The sequence below is a fragment of the Nomia melanderi genome, chromosome 3 (assembly GCF_051020985.1).
Source record: "Nomia melanderi isolate GNS246 chromosome 3, iyNomMela1, whole genome shotgun sequence".
NCBI lineage: Eukaryota > Metazoa > Arthropoda > Insecta > Hymenoptera > Halictidae > Nomia > Nomia melanderi.
The window spans coordinates 6196617-6211030 of record NC_135001.1 but is presented as its reverse complement, the minus strand read 5'-3'; the positions used below and the strand labels follow the sequence as shown (position 1 = coordinate 6211030).

At 39.1% G+C, this 14414-nt stretch overlaps 1 protein-coding gene across 9 annotated transcripts in view; it reads left to right on the top strand.

The window, feature by feature from the left end:
- Nucleotides 1-14414, top strand: part of Rh50 (Rhesus blood group-associated glycoprotein Rh50) — a 51243-nt gene that overhangs the window by 6807 nt on the left and 30022 nt on the right. For 2 of the 9 annotated variants that reach the window (XM_031987921.2, XM_031987869.2), the window contains exons 1-4: nucleotides 4290-4483; nucleotides 9084-9496; nucleotides 11629-11764; nucleotides 13057-13095. In XM_031987921.2, the coding sequence (XP_031843781.2) occupies nucleotides 9488-9496; nucleotides 11629-11764; nucleotides 13057-13095 (184 nt within the window). In that variant the 5' untranslated portion in view covers nucleotides 4290-4483; nucleotides 9084-9487. Of the gene's footprint in view, nucleotides 1-475; nucleotides 591-4289; nucleotides 4550-9067; nucleotides 9497-11628; nucleotides 11765-13056; nucleotides 13096-14414 lie in introns of those variants that run through there. The other 7 variants (XM_031987895.2, XM_031987886.2, XM_031987904.2 and 4 more) reach the window with 7 other exon arrangements.

Genomic DNA, 14414 nt, shown 5'->3' with positions numbered 1-14414 from the left:
AGTTTCCATTTATCGAGTCAGAATGCTCGGAGGTTCGAAAAACAGTATCGCAAATTCAGATCGATCCGGCCGTCCTCTGTTTCCGTCTCTTTCCCCTGCCCCCGGTATTATGCAGTTCTCGCGAGCCCAGTAAACGGTCCAGGAAAACATCGTGTTTACTCAACAATGCTCCTGGTCGGACCGGAAAAATATTTGTCGACAAATTAAGCGGCAGTTTAGTATCGCTTCGACCGTTTCCTTTTTCAGCGCGCCCTTAAAACGGCCACTTAAGCTATCAGCTGTGTACACACGGCGAAATATACTCGTTACTCCTCCGACGGAATTTAATTTCCCCGAACAATTTTCTGCTCGCGATACCGTTCCGAATGAACGGACCGTTCACCACTGCTCAGACTGCCGTTAAACCGAGCGATCAACAGACGCACGTAAGAACCGCGATCGATTCGCGGAGGGATGCGAATCGATCGCGTGTCGTTCGTCGAACATCGAGCGACACTGCGTCTCGTGAGTACCGTTTTGCTCGTCTTGGAGAGTGGACTCGTGATTCACGGTGTGACAAACTTTTTCTCCTTCCATCGAACGAAATTTCGGTATTTTTCAATTTCTAAGTATATAACTGGCACCGCCATTCGTTTGATCATAGTTTCTTACAGATGAATATAAATTCTTTTATCTTGTGGATAATATTGACATCTTGACTGTCGTTTCATTTCATTTTGTAATATTTCTCCTTGCTCGATACTGACACTCGAAATTTTTTATTATAATATAGTTTCCATTTATCGTGCTGCGGTTAGAATGTTAATTTATTGTTTCATCGCTTTTTCATTTGTATTTCTATATTCTTTCTTCTGTATTCTACTTGCGTTCTACGTTAATATTAATCTCATTGTGCTATGTGTCAAACCCTTCGTTTTCTATATTCATTACCAATTGAAAGATAATTTTTCTTCACCATTTTCCTCGATATTGTATCGAAACAGTTGCCACGAATTGACACGAATTATTCACGTGCCAATGAGTTTCTCAATGGCAAGTAAAATTTTAACAGCATCTCTGACTGCAAAAAAAATTTAGTTCCACGTTCGTGGAAGTTCGCGTCGTACGTATGATCGGCTTAGCGCGAATTTAGAGCGGGCGAAGTTGCTGATATGACGGCATAAATTACCACGGAGTGGTTCAGTTCCATCGAGGCTTTTCTAGAGAGACACGGTAAGCTCTCCGGGAAATGTGTTCCAGTAAGTAGCTCGTAAATATAATAAATATCTCCATCCAGGATCGTCGGGGCATACTTTCGTGAATTTATGAATCGATATCGATCACGCCTCCTCTCTATCGCCTGTTTTCCGGCTAATCGAGCACCAGCTGTAACGCGGCCGTGCTTTACGAACGTTATAATAATCGGCGCATAGACGAGCGACTCCATACATTTTTTATTCTGTATCTACGTAATACGGGACGAATCGCGTTCCCCTTTTCAAACTTGAGAATCTCGTTGCCCTTGCTCTTAGAAACGTTTCGAATTCGTCATAATCTCATTCGCCGAATGATTGGTAACGAATTAAGCCTTCTCTGCGGAATACTTTTGAAAACATCCCTAGAATCTCCTCATTTCATTATCGTGATCTATTCGTGACTGATTTCCTATTTCTTATTATTACATGCGTTAACTGTAAATAAAGTGAGCAAAAGAATTTTGTTATTTGAACAGAGTTCTCTCATTTCTAATTGAATATTCTGATGTAAATGTTCAATATCATCATTTCAATCCTAAGTTTGTCCTTATTCTTTTCGAACACCCGATGAAACCATATTCAAAAGTATCACATATTTCTTCGAATGGAGACGAAAGTGAGTAAATAATTTCAATATACATCGATCAATCGTATTCGTTACCCAGCAATCCGAATGAGCGAAAATCAAAATCGTGAGAAACGGTAACGGGATGTTACGTAAAGTATAATTCAGCGCAGCCGACCGTGGAATATTATGCATTACGAAACAAACGTGGCCGCCTAATATATGAAATTACGAGTGGAAATCATAAGCAGGATCACGCGGGATAAATTGAAACAAGCAGTATCGTGTTTCAGCTGTTCCCCGTGTTTTCTGCGCCGGAAGGGAGGAAAGTTTCCCCGTGGAATTCAGGCGTCTGACATTCGGGAGTTGGCAGCGCGTGGCTGGGAAGGGTCGAGGAGACGACGGAAAGTGGCAACTTGAAGAGCAGTTAGCCAATTAACGCGACTGAGAGTAGTTAAAAATTTATTTCGCCCGTTAACGAGTTCGTAGATTCCATTTGAACCGGCGGTGTTTGCTGGAATTTCTTCGCTGATCGATTCTGGGACTCGATACCGGGAACACGGGGCTCGGAAAGTATGCTCGAAGTTGAAGGTTTCAATGGTGAAACAGAGCACGGACTTGAAGAATTCAGCGAGTAAAGGATTTATTAATCGGAATCGATTTTTTCAGATATTCGCGGTGTATTAACGTTAGAACTGCCGATTTATTAGGGTATGTAATCCTTAGAAAGATCGTAACAATGCATTCGTTTGGATTCAGATGTTTGTTATAGTGTTTAAACGAAACTATTTATATTCAAAAACATTTTGGATGTTGAATAGATTTAGAATATCGATAATTGCAAAATAAGAAACATGGAAGTTTCAGTTAGTTTAAATTTCTTTAGAATATGTTTCGATAATTATTTCGAGTTTTGCACGGTGAGATGAGGTTTAGAAAGGGTCGGAGTTCAGTCCACGGATCAACCAGTTATTTATTGAATATTCGAACGCATTTGCTAATTCCAAAATGAATTTGAATATTCAATTACCTTCCCACTGATCCATTGATTCCTCGTCAGTGGTTGCCAATCAATAGATTGCAAATATTTATGCATAACCGAGTGCGCGGATTTCGAATTCATTTGATAACTTTTCGAAAATGCGTAGTATACGTTTCTGACGCGAAAACAATATATTCAGTAAATGAAGGATTTGAAAATTAGGATTTATTATAACAATCGTTCTGTTCAACTTAAATCAACAGAATTTTGTGATTCAGTGTTTTCTGATCATTATTTCAAAATTAATTAGTTTCGATCATCAACCAACAAGTTTTCTCAAATAATACAGGCTAAAATATTTCCAAGAATTATTATTTACACGAAAAGTAAGCTTCTTTTCAATGTAAAACACGGAGATGACTACAAACAACTCGCAGTGGACAAAGTGTTTAGTGTGTACAGAGAATTGTGTAACCCATATGCACGGTAACCAAAGTGTTGACAAAACGTATCGCGAGGACATTCAAACAGGACATCCACAAACTCGAAAACCAGAAATAAAAGTCTCTCGCGCGGTACCGCAGAGAACAATCGCGCGAAATAGGTGAAAATGCAAGATCCCTGCGGAAGCTCAACGGACAGAAATTTCGAGACTACGTGCCCCTCGTGCACGCAGCCGAGTGGAGGAAAATTAAAAATTTCATTAGGTGGAGTCAGTGGCGCGTGGCCAACACCGAGGTCTTCCGGTTGTACTTACGTGCAGGGACCATGACTTTTATCGCCAAAATGAAAAAGGGCCATAAGGTCATAATCATTTCTCGACTAAAGTTTTCTAGATAATAGATAGCTATAAATGACCGAGAATACTTTTTATTGTCAATAACTAAATTTTATGATTAATCTCAACTTGAATAACAAAAGAGCTTCAGTCACTAAATTTTTGTGGTAGCTATTATTTTTAATCTGTATTTATAATTATTACTATATCTGTAACGAAAGTGTCTAATTTTTCAATCATGTAGCTTCGAAACAATTATCTTAACATTTTTCAGTTATTAATATAGTAATATTCCGGACATGAATGACAAACGAATGTCACTTACCGATTATTTATAAATAAGTTTCCGCGACGACCGTTATTTTCGGTGTCTGCCGACAGCAGCTTTCCAGGCTCCCATTGACCTTCTGGTCGTTACTGTCGTCGCGAAGACTGGCAGCGCGCACTCGTCGCCGTCATTAGCGTTTAGGAACGAACTGGACACAATAAATCCTCATTCTCGGCCGGCCTACTTTCAATTAGCCCCGGTAATTGCTGGGCGCACCGGAGTGGTTTCGCGTTTCATCTTGAAAAGTTCGCGACTAACGGCGAAACGTCGCCGTGGGACCGTTTCCTCGCTAGCGCGGCGCTCGCCTATTTTCAGAGGCCGCAATCGCCCGCCGCGGAATTATGTAAAAAGGCCAATTGTTTCTAACCCGCGGAGTTTATATAAACTGGCGCGATCGCGTCGCGGATGCAGTTGGTCGATCTCGGATCGAGTGCGGTGAGGATTGAGTGTGTTGGATCCTCTAACCGAGTTTCTTGGGATTGGCGATAGAGTCTAGAGATTTGCGGTTGCTCGAAGCTCGATCGGTGAATTGGCAGCTGGAATTGCGACGGCGATTCTTCGTGGATGACAATCGGTCCCGAGGCACTTAGAAACGGTACTTAACGAGTTCGAACACCATCTTGAATTTAGAACGCGAGAGTTCATCCTGTTTCATTGAAAGGTAGCATTCAGCATTTTAGCATTCTTTTTTAGAGATTCGGACGAATATTCGAAATTTGAATCATTAGTTACCGAAATTACGATCGATGCAAGTCTGTTTTAGCAAATACATTCGAGATTTCATGAAATTACAAAGTAGAAACTCCCATAGACACTTCATAACGCATAAAATTCGCAGCCTGGTGATCAGTCCAGTTTCACTGGGCATGTCCCCTATCAATGTAGACGCGACACTTTCACTTTCAAATCAGTCGATTCAAGCAGATATCAAAGGATGTACAGGATGCTTCAAAATTCTAAAGAGAAACCCAGTAAATAGAACCATCTCATTAAACCAGCACTTCGCAATCCCTCCGTTTGACTATAATCTGCATCGGAACCAGTACAAGAATCCGCAAATCCAACTTTTTGGGTACCGGGAGATTGAGTCAAACAAATCAGAGAAATTCAAGGTATCCTCAGAGTGTTCGCCCCAGTTTCGTCTCAAAAGAACAGCCAGAGTTCTTAGGTCGCGGCGGGCGTTAGTGTACGTGCGTTGATTGCGAGCCGTGCAATTATTTCCGGGCGAGGGAAACTGCCGCGTCCTTTCCGAATAGCTTTCCGATGGAAACAGAAGCAAATCACGGGCGCAGTCGCTACAGAGGATTATACGGGAGCCGCGTTCATAAATTATGCGATTTATCTTAGGTACCGAGCGCGGAAGCTTTTTTAGAATAACGATGAGCGGGCTCCCGCTCGAATAACCAACGAAGTCGCGCTCCCCTTTTCGACGGCCCTCCTCCCTTTTACCCCTTTCTCCGACAACGCTGGGCTCCACCGAGGGTCGAGGGGGTTGAACTGAAAATCAATTTGCCCGGTTCAATATTGGTTCGAAGCCGATATTTTCTTGACCACCGGTAAAAATCGAATTTCCTTTTTATCGGCAATTCGTACGGCGAGTCACGGACTCGTTTAAATTATTAGATTTGTTGCTGCTCCCCCTCCGACGGAGTTTCTTCGCGCTGCGGCCCGGTGACACGCGGCAATAGAGGTATTATTGACCCTGAAGCGGCCATCGGAAACCTTGTTCGGAAGATTGCGGTTTTGTCTACCTCTTAATCGAGACACGTTTGTTTTCTCTTTTTTCTTTCGTTTCCAACGAATTTGGAAATTTCGAAACGGTTGCTTTTTGAAACGGTCGGAGTTGAATTTTTTTTTGGACGCTTGTATGTTCTTTTTCATTGAATTATGTGATATTTAATTTTATGGTTTTTAGAAGATTTCGGCGTTGTTTACCGCTTAATCAAATGTTTGGTTGACTAATTTTCCATGGAGTTGAAAATTTTGACTGGGAACGGTTTTAAAATTTCTATGAACGATTGACCAATTTAATTTTTGAAATGATAAAACACGAATTGTTTGAGATGCTCTTTTATATATGTCTTTTAAATCGTGCAATATTTCATTACATTTTGCTGAAAAAATTGCAGAGCTCTGTGCTTAATAGAATAACCTCTGTTCTTCCATTTGAACGGAAATAGGAAATTTTAAGCGGAGAAGATTATAGAATTTCTGTTAATAATTCGAAGATTTGATGTTTAGAATAGTAAGAGTTCAATTGTTGTTGGATTGTTGCGTTTTGTATGTTTGTATCGATAAATAAGACCTTCTGTCGATTTATTCTCGTTTAGGATTGGACTCACGTAGTTTTTGAGACAAACGTGCTCGATTGATCGATTGGAATTCGAATGTTATTTGTGGAAAACAACTAACGGATGTTTTATTATTCCGTATGAAGTCCCGCAAACAGAGCGTCGTCGCAGCATCAATAGTTTCATTGTTTATGCAACCAAAGGGATCGACAATCGCGTGACACGAAACTGGGAGGCATCGAAGGAGCATCGTTCCGATCGATATTGTATTACCAATTAATCGAACGGAACGACAGGGCACTGACATTTTCTTGGCCACTTATCCATCGTTTTCAACTGGTCTCGCAACGTTTGATCTCTTCAAAAAGAATTGATTCACCAATCCATACAATAGTTACTTTTAAAATAAAATATAAAGCAATATTACTTTATTCATTGATACTTCATCTAATATTATTACTATACAATATGCTCATAAGCCAAAGAAATCAGAATATCGATAAATAAAAAAACAAAATTACAAAATCGTGACAAATATTATATTTCAAAGTCAGTATTCTACCTGTAATATTTACACAATTTCCAATAACATTTTCGCGATATTATATTCGTGCGTTCTTCATTAATCGCTATGTGTACTTCGGTTCATTCTTTTAATATCCTGACTTTCATTTATTATTTCAATAAATATAGAAATAATCGAAATGCCCGCACATCAAACAGGAAATTAATAAAGAATGAAAGAGTTCATGATTGCAATTCCCATTGCAATCAAAATATTGATTAAAATTTGTTTCCCAAAGACCAATTGAATGACCGTAATTGATTTTCAGCGAATGAAATTTTCGTTGGATCAATCGATTAGTAGATTAACTGACGGCTGGACATCGATAGCTCGACCAACGGGCACAGAAATCTCGCGGAATCCGTCGAGAGAACGCGAAAGATGTTAGTCGTTAATATTTTACAATCCCCTTTTTTACGGTCGTAACCGTGACACTTTGCGTGTCGAAGATCGATATCCGGCTTGCCTGGCTAATAATCCCGGTTTTATACGGCCAGTACATTTTTCAGCGCGCGGATCGTGCTCGCGACTGTCGGAACTGCTGTCGAACGTCAAACGCAGCATCGGCATTAAGGGAATGGCGTATATCCGTGGGGGAGATTTAGACGACGGGGTCAATCAGGATCAATCGTGGTGTAATTGGATCGCGCGCGGAGTAAACGGATAAACAATACACGTATCGGGAACGACGCGAATACGATTTGTCGAGGTGTAATCGAGATTTTCGCTGAATCTGTTCTACACTCGATACTGGGAATGAATGTCTCGAACGAAATATTTGTTACTGAGAAATAAGTGATTCTCAAACTTATAAGATGAAATTCATTTAGGAAAAGAATAATTTTTTGCGATTTCTTTGCTTGGGAAACTTGGAATTATTAAGTTCACACACAAATCTCGTTTTTATATAGGCATTTAGATATATTTAGCTGTATAACTTTGCTAGTTGCAACAGCATTTAAAGAAACATTAAATTTGATTCTAATTGATTATCTATTGAAAATATATTACATAACAATATGATATCCGAGTTTTTGTATGTATAATGATATAAGTCGATCTCACTGAAAATTGCCATCCGCACAATTCAGTTTTTTGAAAATTAGTAATAAGTGATTTAGAGCGGATTAACTTATCTTATTCGAGGTTTGTTTCATTTTAGCAGTTCGTGCGTCTGTGTGTAGGATAATAATCATTTTAAAAATTTTATTTCACTCAATGCTTCAAGCATATTTGAAATTCTTATGGGGGATTCAGGAATTTTATTTTTATATCTCAAATTTAATTGAAGGATCCTGAGGATATATCGCACGCAAGTTGTGAATCCCTCAGTAAAAAATTTAAGACTAGGGATAGTATTCCATAAAATACACAAGAAATGCTGATGGTATGTGAAGTCCAACTTAAGTAAACTGTTCCTTTGTTACCGTGAGCTGTATGAAACTCCTTGCTGCCACTATTATAACTAGACTGCGGATTTTATACGTTTATAGCGTGCATAACCCTATAAAACTCGGCACATTAAAAAGTTTTATATATTTTAATTAAGGTCTCACTTTATTTGAACTCTGTTGGAGCTTATAATAGCACGAACAAGCTTCGTTTTATTTTTGGGTTCTTGTAAATTTCTCTATAAAAATCTGTATCCGCATTAATGCTCGCAGTTTAATTACGAGGCACCTACGTGACCTCAGCGAATTTTTAGAAGTCTATTTACCCTTTCGCCACGAAAAACCATTCATTTCAAACTACAGAGCAATTACACGAAAAATCATATGAACCAAAGTGAAGCAATGGGGAACAAATCTCACACAAAGTCAATGAAAAAATAATGAAGAGATTAAACAGTATTTCAGCAGTTTACAAAGGTCATTAGCAAATCCATTTCAAACCCTCTAACGTTTCATTCAATTCGCTTTCTGTAAGGCACACTTAATCATAAAAACAGTATATCCTTTACAAAATCTCCCAATAAAAAACAATCAAATTTTAATTAACACATTAACCACTACAATGATATAACTAAAGTTTCCGAATATTTTTAAAACAAATTCAATAAGAAGACTGATATCAAATAAACTCACCTAACAAACCAAATACTTAGAAAAAAGTGTAACATAAGAAAAGTGATACCAAATCAATAATTAATTCTACCAAACAGTAAACTCCACGTTACCTTAGTCACAAAAAAAGATTCACCTCATCGTCTCTACAAAGGCAATTACACAAAACTGTACATAAAACTTGTAAAACTTACAAAGAATTATATAAAATTGTACGAAATGTCAAAAATTTGAATGTTAACGCGTCAAAGTCCAATTAGAAATTTCAAATCGCAGACACTTGTAAATTGTTGCCGCAGCATCGAAAGGCTGAAAAGGACAAAAAATTCATTCGACAACCGAAGAATCGAACGTCCGACGCAATTCCGCGTCGGCAATCATTGCCGCAGTCGATCGTCCCGTCGATCTACGTCCCGGCCCGGTCAGCGGTCATCATTGTTCGAATTAAGGGTACCCCCGTTCAGAAGCGGAGTCCGCTCGGCACTCTTGGCCAGTGTCATTCACGAAGAGTCCCGTCCGCGAAACTAAATCGGGAAACAATAAAAAGCCCGCACGAATGTGAATCTGTACGCCCGTACGTGTGTCTGTGCGCGTGTCCGAACGCTCGGATGAAATGATCGACAGCCAGTGAGGACAGACGAGCTTCTGCGGGCCGAGGAAATAAGGGTGTCCAAATCAAAATGGGAAAGGTATTACGCTGCCGATGTCATGCGCGATGACAATCGCCGCGCGGAAAGTTTAACAGCGCCGCTCAGATTTTCGCCGCACGTTTTTCATCGCCTCGTCTGCATGTCAGTGGAATTCGCTGTTAACTTTTCGATGCATTTTTCTTCTTCGTCCCCCATTTTTCCGGCGAAAGTTCGATCGCTGCCGACGCACAATGCAACCAAATGGCCGTTTTCTGAACGGAACTCGATAACTGAACCCGTTGCCCTACGATTCATTTCTTAACCATGATACGACTACTTTGTCATTAATAATTTATTAAGGAAAAGAATGAAATGACAATATATCATATACCAATCTTTATTCCGATGTATAAAAATTGCTAACAGAAGGATAATATTGCATTTGAATTCAAAAGAATCGAGGAACGTTCCTTCTTGTTTGATTCTGTTTAAAGTCTTCGCCACAAGTCTGACACGTTATTGTAACGCAAGGGGTTAAAAAGTGTGAGTGATACAAAGAAATGCTTCAGACGAAATTATAGTTATATTTTTTTTACATCATGGGGATATTGTGAAATTTGTTCAATGACAATGGATATTTTGCGGTTCGATTCAAACGTTATATAAATAGAGAAAGAGAATTTATTTGCATAAAATTTATATTTTTAAAATGAAAGTCACTTTGTAGTAGCGACTGCTTGGTGATATATTCGTAACCTTCAATTTTCGTTATTTGAATAGTCGAATTTTGAAGTTTTGTCCATAGGCGGCCGCAGTGTGCGACGAGCCAAAATAACCAGTTTCTGATTTGTTATTTTTCAAATATCGTATATGATAACGAATTAGTCTGTGAGAAATGATTAAAGAAATTGTTTTCGTAATACGTAAGCTGAATTATTAGCCAGTCAATATCTCGATAGATGCGCTTCTAGCGTTTCTATAAAAAAAATAGGAAAAGGCGATTGGACTGTTGTAGTTTTAATGTTAACGATCAGTGCGGGAAGAAATTATTCGAACAGCCTGGGGGTAACGTTGACTTATGCTCGTGAATATTTCATTTAAGGAGATCGTGCGGAATACGTGGTAAATTTGTTGCTTTAGATTATGATTATTTGAAATTATCATATTCTGGCGCTGTATTTGAAATGAGGAAATGGGATTTTGTTTTCCGAGTGGGAGGATAGTGGTTGAGAGGTTAATTGAATTATTTCGGGAAATATGTGAATTGATAGGGATTAGTCGAGGATTTTTATTGTTTAAATTGTTGGTTTTAGTAAATTTGTCCTTTAATTTGTTGAATTGAACTTGATGACATGACAGGGAACAATGTGCGAGTATTGTAAGGAATTGTGTTTTTTATTGTTGCTTCAGATTTATGAATAATTTATTCGTTTAAATATTATTTAGAGTAAATGTCAAATTCCGTGGAATTTCGTTAATGATATCAGAGATGAAACTATAAAATCGCATGGTTGTAACACGATCAGGGGCGACTGAAATTCCAGCTTTCCTACTCTGCGGTCTCATTATACCGAATAACCCATCTATCGTTTCAGCACGCAGTTTGCTTCGCAAATATTATCTCTATAAGCGATTAATGGATTATTGAGATTTCATTAAAGAAACCTCGGCCAGCTTCAACCGCATGAAATCATTAGAATCTGTTTGCTATGAATACTAAAAACCACTGCATATTTTACTAATTGCAGTGCCTGTAACGGCTGTTCTATTTATCGTTCCACGGCAATTATTGGATTGCTAAGTTATTAGTCAACTCATATTCCTCTAACACGTCATGTTAGATATATTTATACATGTTTATCAAAATAATATAATTTCATACAAAAATTATAATGTCATGACACAATAACATAATAATTACGAAATGAATATTTAACTTAGAAAGTCTTTCTTCCACGAATATTGTTATACATTCCTTTCCATTATGTTGCTAATCAAAATCATATAATTTACTTTACCTTCTGGCGTTATAATTTTCATGTATATTAATATATCTTAAACAATCTATGTAATGCATATTGTTCTATCTATGCTATTAGGATTGAATCGACAAAAGCAATTAATTCTAATGGATTGATTATTTTTTATCTATTTCCTTGTTACTATATTTTTTACCTTTTTTTCGAAAACAGGGAATGTTCTCTACGGTGAGCGGGAAGCAGCAAGTATGCCTGCTGTTCTTCGTCCAAGTCGTCCTAATTGTGCTAATGGGCGCGCTGATGACATATGGTCCGGAGGCGAACGCTAAGTTGCTGAAAAATTACGCAGGTCAGTGTCCATTTACGCGCGTGCACAGCTGATCTCTCCCGCGTGTTCACAAGTTATGCAATGACGTAACTGATCACTATCTGCAGCGGTCCTCTTATCGTCAAACATTTGCCGACCGATGTCACTTCGGAAATTATATTGCCAGCACATTACACATTTATTTCTTTAAAGCTTCCATGATATTATGGGAAACATGAAAATAATGAATTCTTTTGTGATGATCAAACTTTTCGACCAGTCAAACCTGACGATCTACGAAATTTCATATGAATTTTCTGTTCTCCAGCCTTAAGTGGTTAAAATACCAATGATCTCAACTTTTTGATAGTTTCACAAATCCATAGAGGTATCATACAGCTAATTTATTTCAAAATGTTTATTCACTTCAGAAAATGTATACTTCTCATGCTTTTAATTTATCTCAGAATAAAATTCGTTTCTCGACCGTTAGTACTTTGCAATGTCTTCCAATGAAAACATAGAAAACACTATTAATCTCGAATAATCCCAATGAACAGAAACAAATGCCCTTAAATCTACACAACAATAATCAATACTTTACATCCGTCTTCCTTAATTCTCCCTGTGTCTTAACCCTTTGCGCTCAAAAGGTGACTCTCAGCCACCACTAGATTCTATATAGCAAAACTATCATCTTATACATGATATTATGCTCTGTATAATGCATCGATATGTAAAATCTTGAAATAAAATAGCTTTGTTTCTTAATTTATATATGTTTTCTCATTTGTTAGTTTCGAAGAATGTCGTTTATATTATCATATTGAAAAATGTTGCGTATTTCTAGGAAAGAACTTCCGAGTGCAAAGGGTTAGTAATGCATCAATCATTCTGTATCGATAAAACGTACCTACCCTGGATTAACAATGAATACTGTTCATTCATCTTTCCACTAATAATCGATACAGCACCGGCACGTCCTCTTTCCCAACAAGAAAAGTAAACAACACGATCTACCGAGGCAGAAAACCTTCCTCCGTCATCCTTCTCTTTTTCCGCTCGTGTTCAGTACAAGTTACAACACACCTAGAGTGCCTTACACGCCAATAAAAAAAACGAATCCACTCGCGTTCTCCTTTTGTCCGGCGAATCCGTAGTCCGGCCGAAGGGTCTCCTTCCGTGTTTTACTGTTTCCACTCGAAGCAACGGAATGGTTACTTCGCGAGGCGCGGAGACGTTGCGTCGTGTCGCGGAGACGTTTCTCTCAGAAGCGCGGCAGATTTCATAAAATATTCCAGCGGCTCCGTATGACGGAGTAATTAAACTTTCAGGTAACCACGAGGAAGAGGACCCGCTGCGAATTTATCCGAGTGAGTAAATCGAATTACTTAATCCCGTATTTATATTCGGCCTGCGAGAAATGAGTGGTCGGGATTCTCCACGGAGTTACACGCCGAAAAAACGGGAAAATAAAATGGGAAACAAAATCGAGGATTCCGTTCCCGCAGGATTCACACAGGCTTCTCTTTTGCGCGATGCTCCGCGCTGGGAGCGCGGTTAATCCCGTTTGTTCGCGTTCTCCAAGATGAATACGTAGAACGTACCGTCCGTTGAACCAGAGTTGGCAGTCGGGTCGACATAGAGGTTATATGGGTCAGTCGCTGTGTGCTTTGTTTATAGTTTTCATTGATCACGTGTAATCACATCGACGAATAGTAAAGTAGTATTGAAAATCAGATGAGAACAGATGAAAACTGACGCGTATTTCATATTATTGCCAACTCTCCTGCAACGTATGGTAAAACATTGTTTCTGTCACTTTAATATGAACACTGTTCGACTTTGCTTGTAACAATAGTTCGTTCTGCTCTCGATATTCTGTCGGGAAGTAATTTCGTTTCTCGGGTTTCTCGCATTTTATTAAACGGACCCGATGTCGCGGCGTTAACGGTGAAACTCTTGAAGGATTACTTCGCCGACGAGGCAGGGAAGTTTAAATGGAAGCTGCTTCCTGCGGGGATCCTCCAAAAATGGGACATTAATTTCGAAAGCTCGCAGGAATAAATGATTATTTAAGAATTTTTGATCAAAGAAAAGGCGACCGTTAATTAAACTTCCCGGGGAAGCTGTTCGCCGTGGATTCATCTGGGCACTCATTTCCGCGTAGAGGAACTTTTGTCCTTTTAATACATTAATTTCATAGCTGTTCGAGGATTCGCTTCGAACGAATCAAGTTGTTCCCTCTAGCGTTGCCCTCCTCGTTCCTCCCGGCAGTGAGGAAAAGAATGTGACTAACATCTGCACGTCACCGACATGAAAGGGACTCGCTGCTTAACGGCGAATTCTACATAGTGTTACTTTTCCGCGTTTGGACGGGTCCATTAATTTAATTTACTCTTTGACCAGCTGGAAACGTTTGTTCAACGCCTGTCGAATAATCCGCATGAATTCGTGCATTTACTTTGTCGCCTTGAGGGACTTGAGTTAACGTCATGTTATTACGGCGGTTAATAACTATTATTAATTTCGTTGAAACCTCGTTAGCGGCCGTGGACGTCGGCCCCGGAGCAGTTGGCGCGAAATTAAAACCGGCATCGGGCAAAAATCACTGTTCGAATTAGCGAAATCCGTTCGGAGTAATTGGAAAACCGGACCCATTCAACATTTATCCGTCACCTCCTCGCGACCG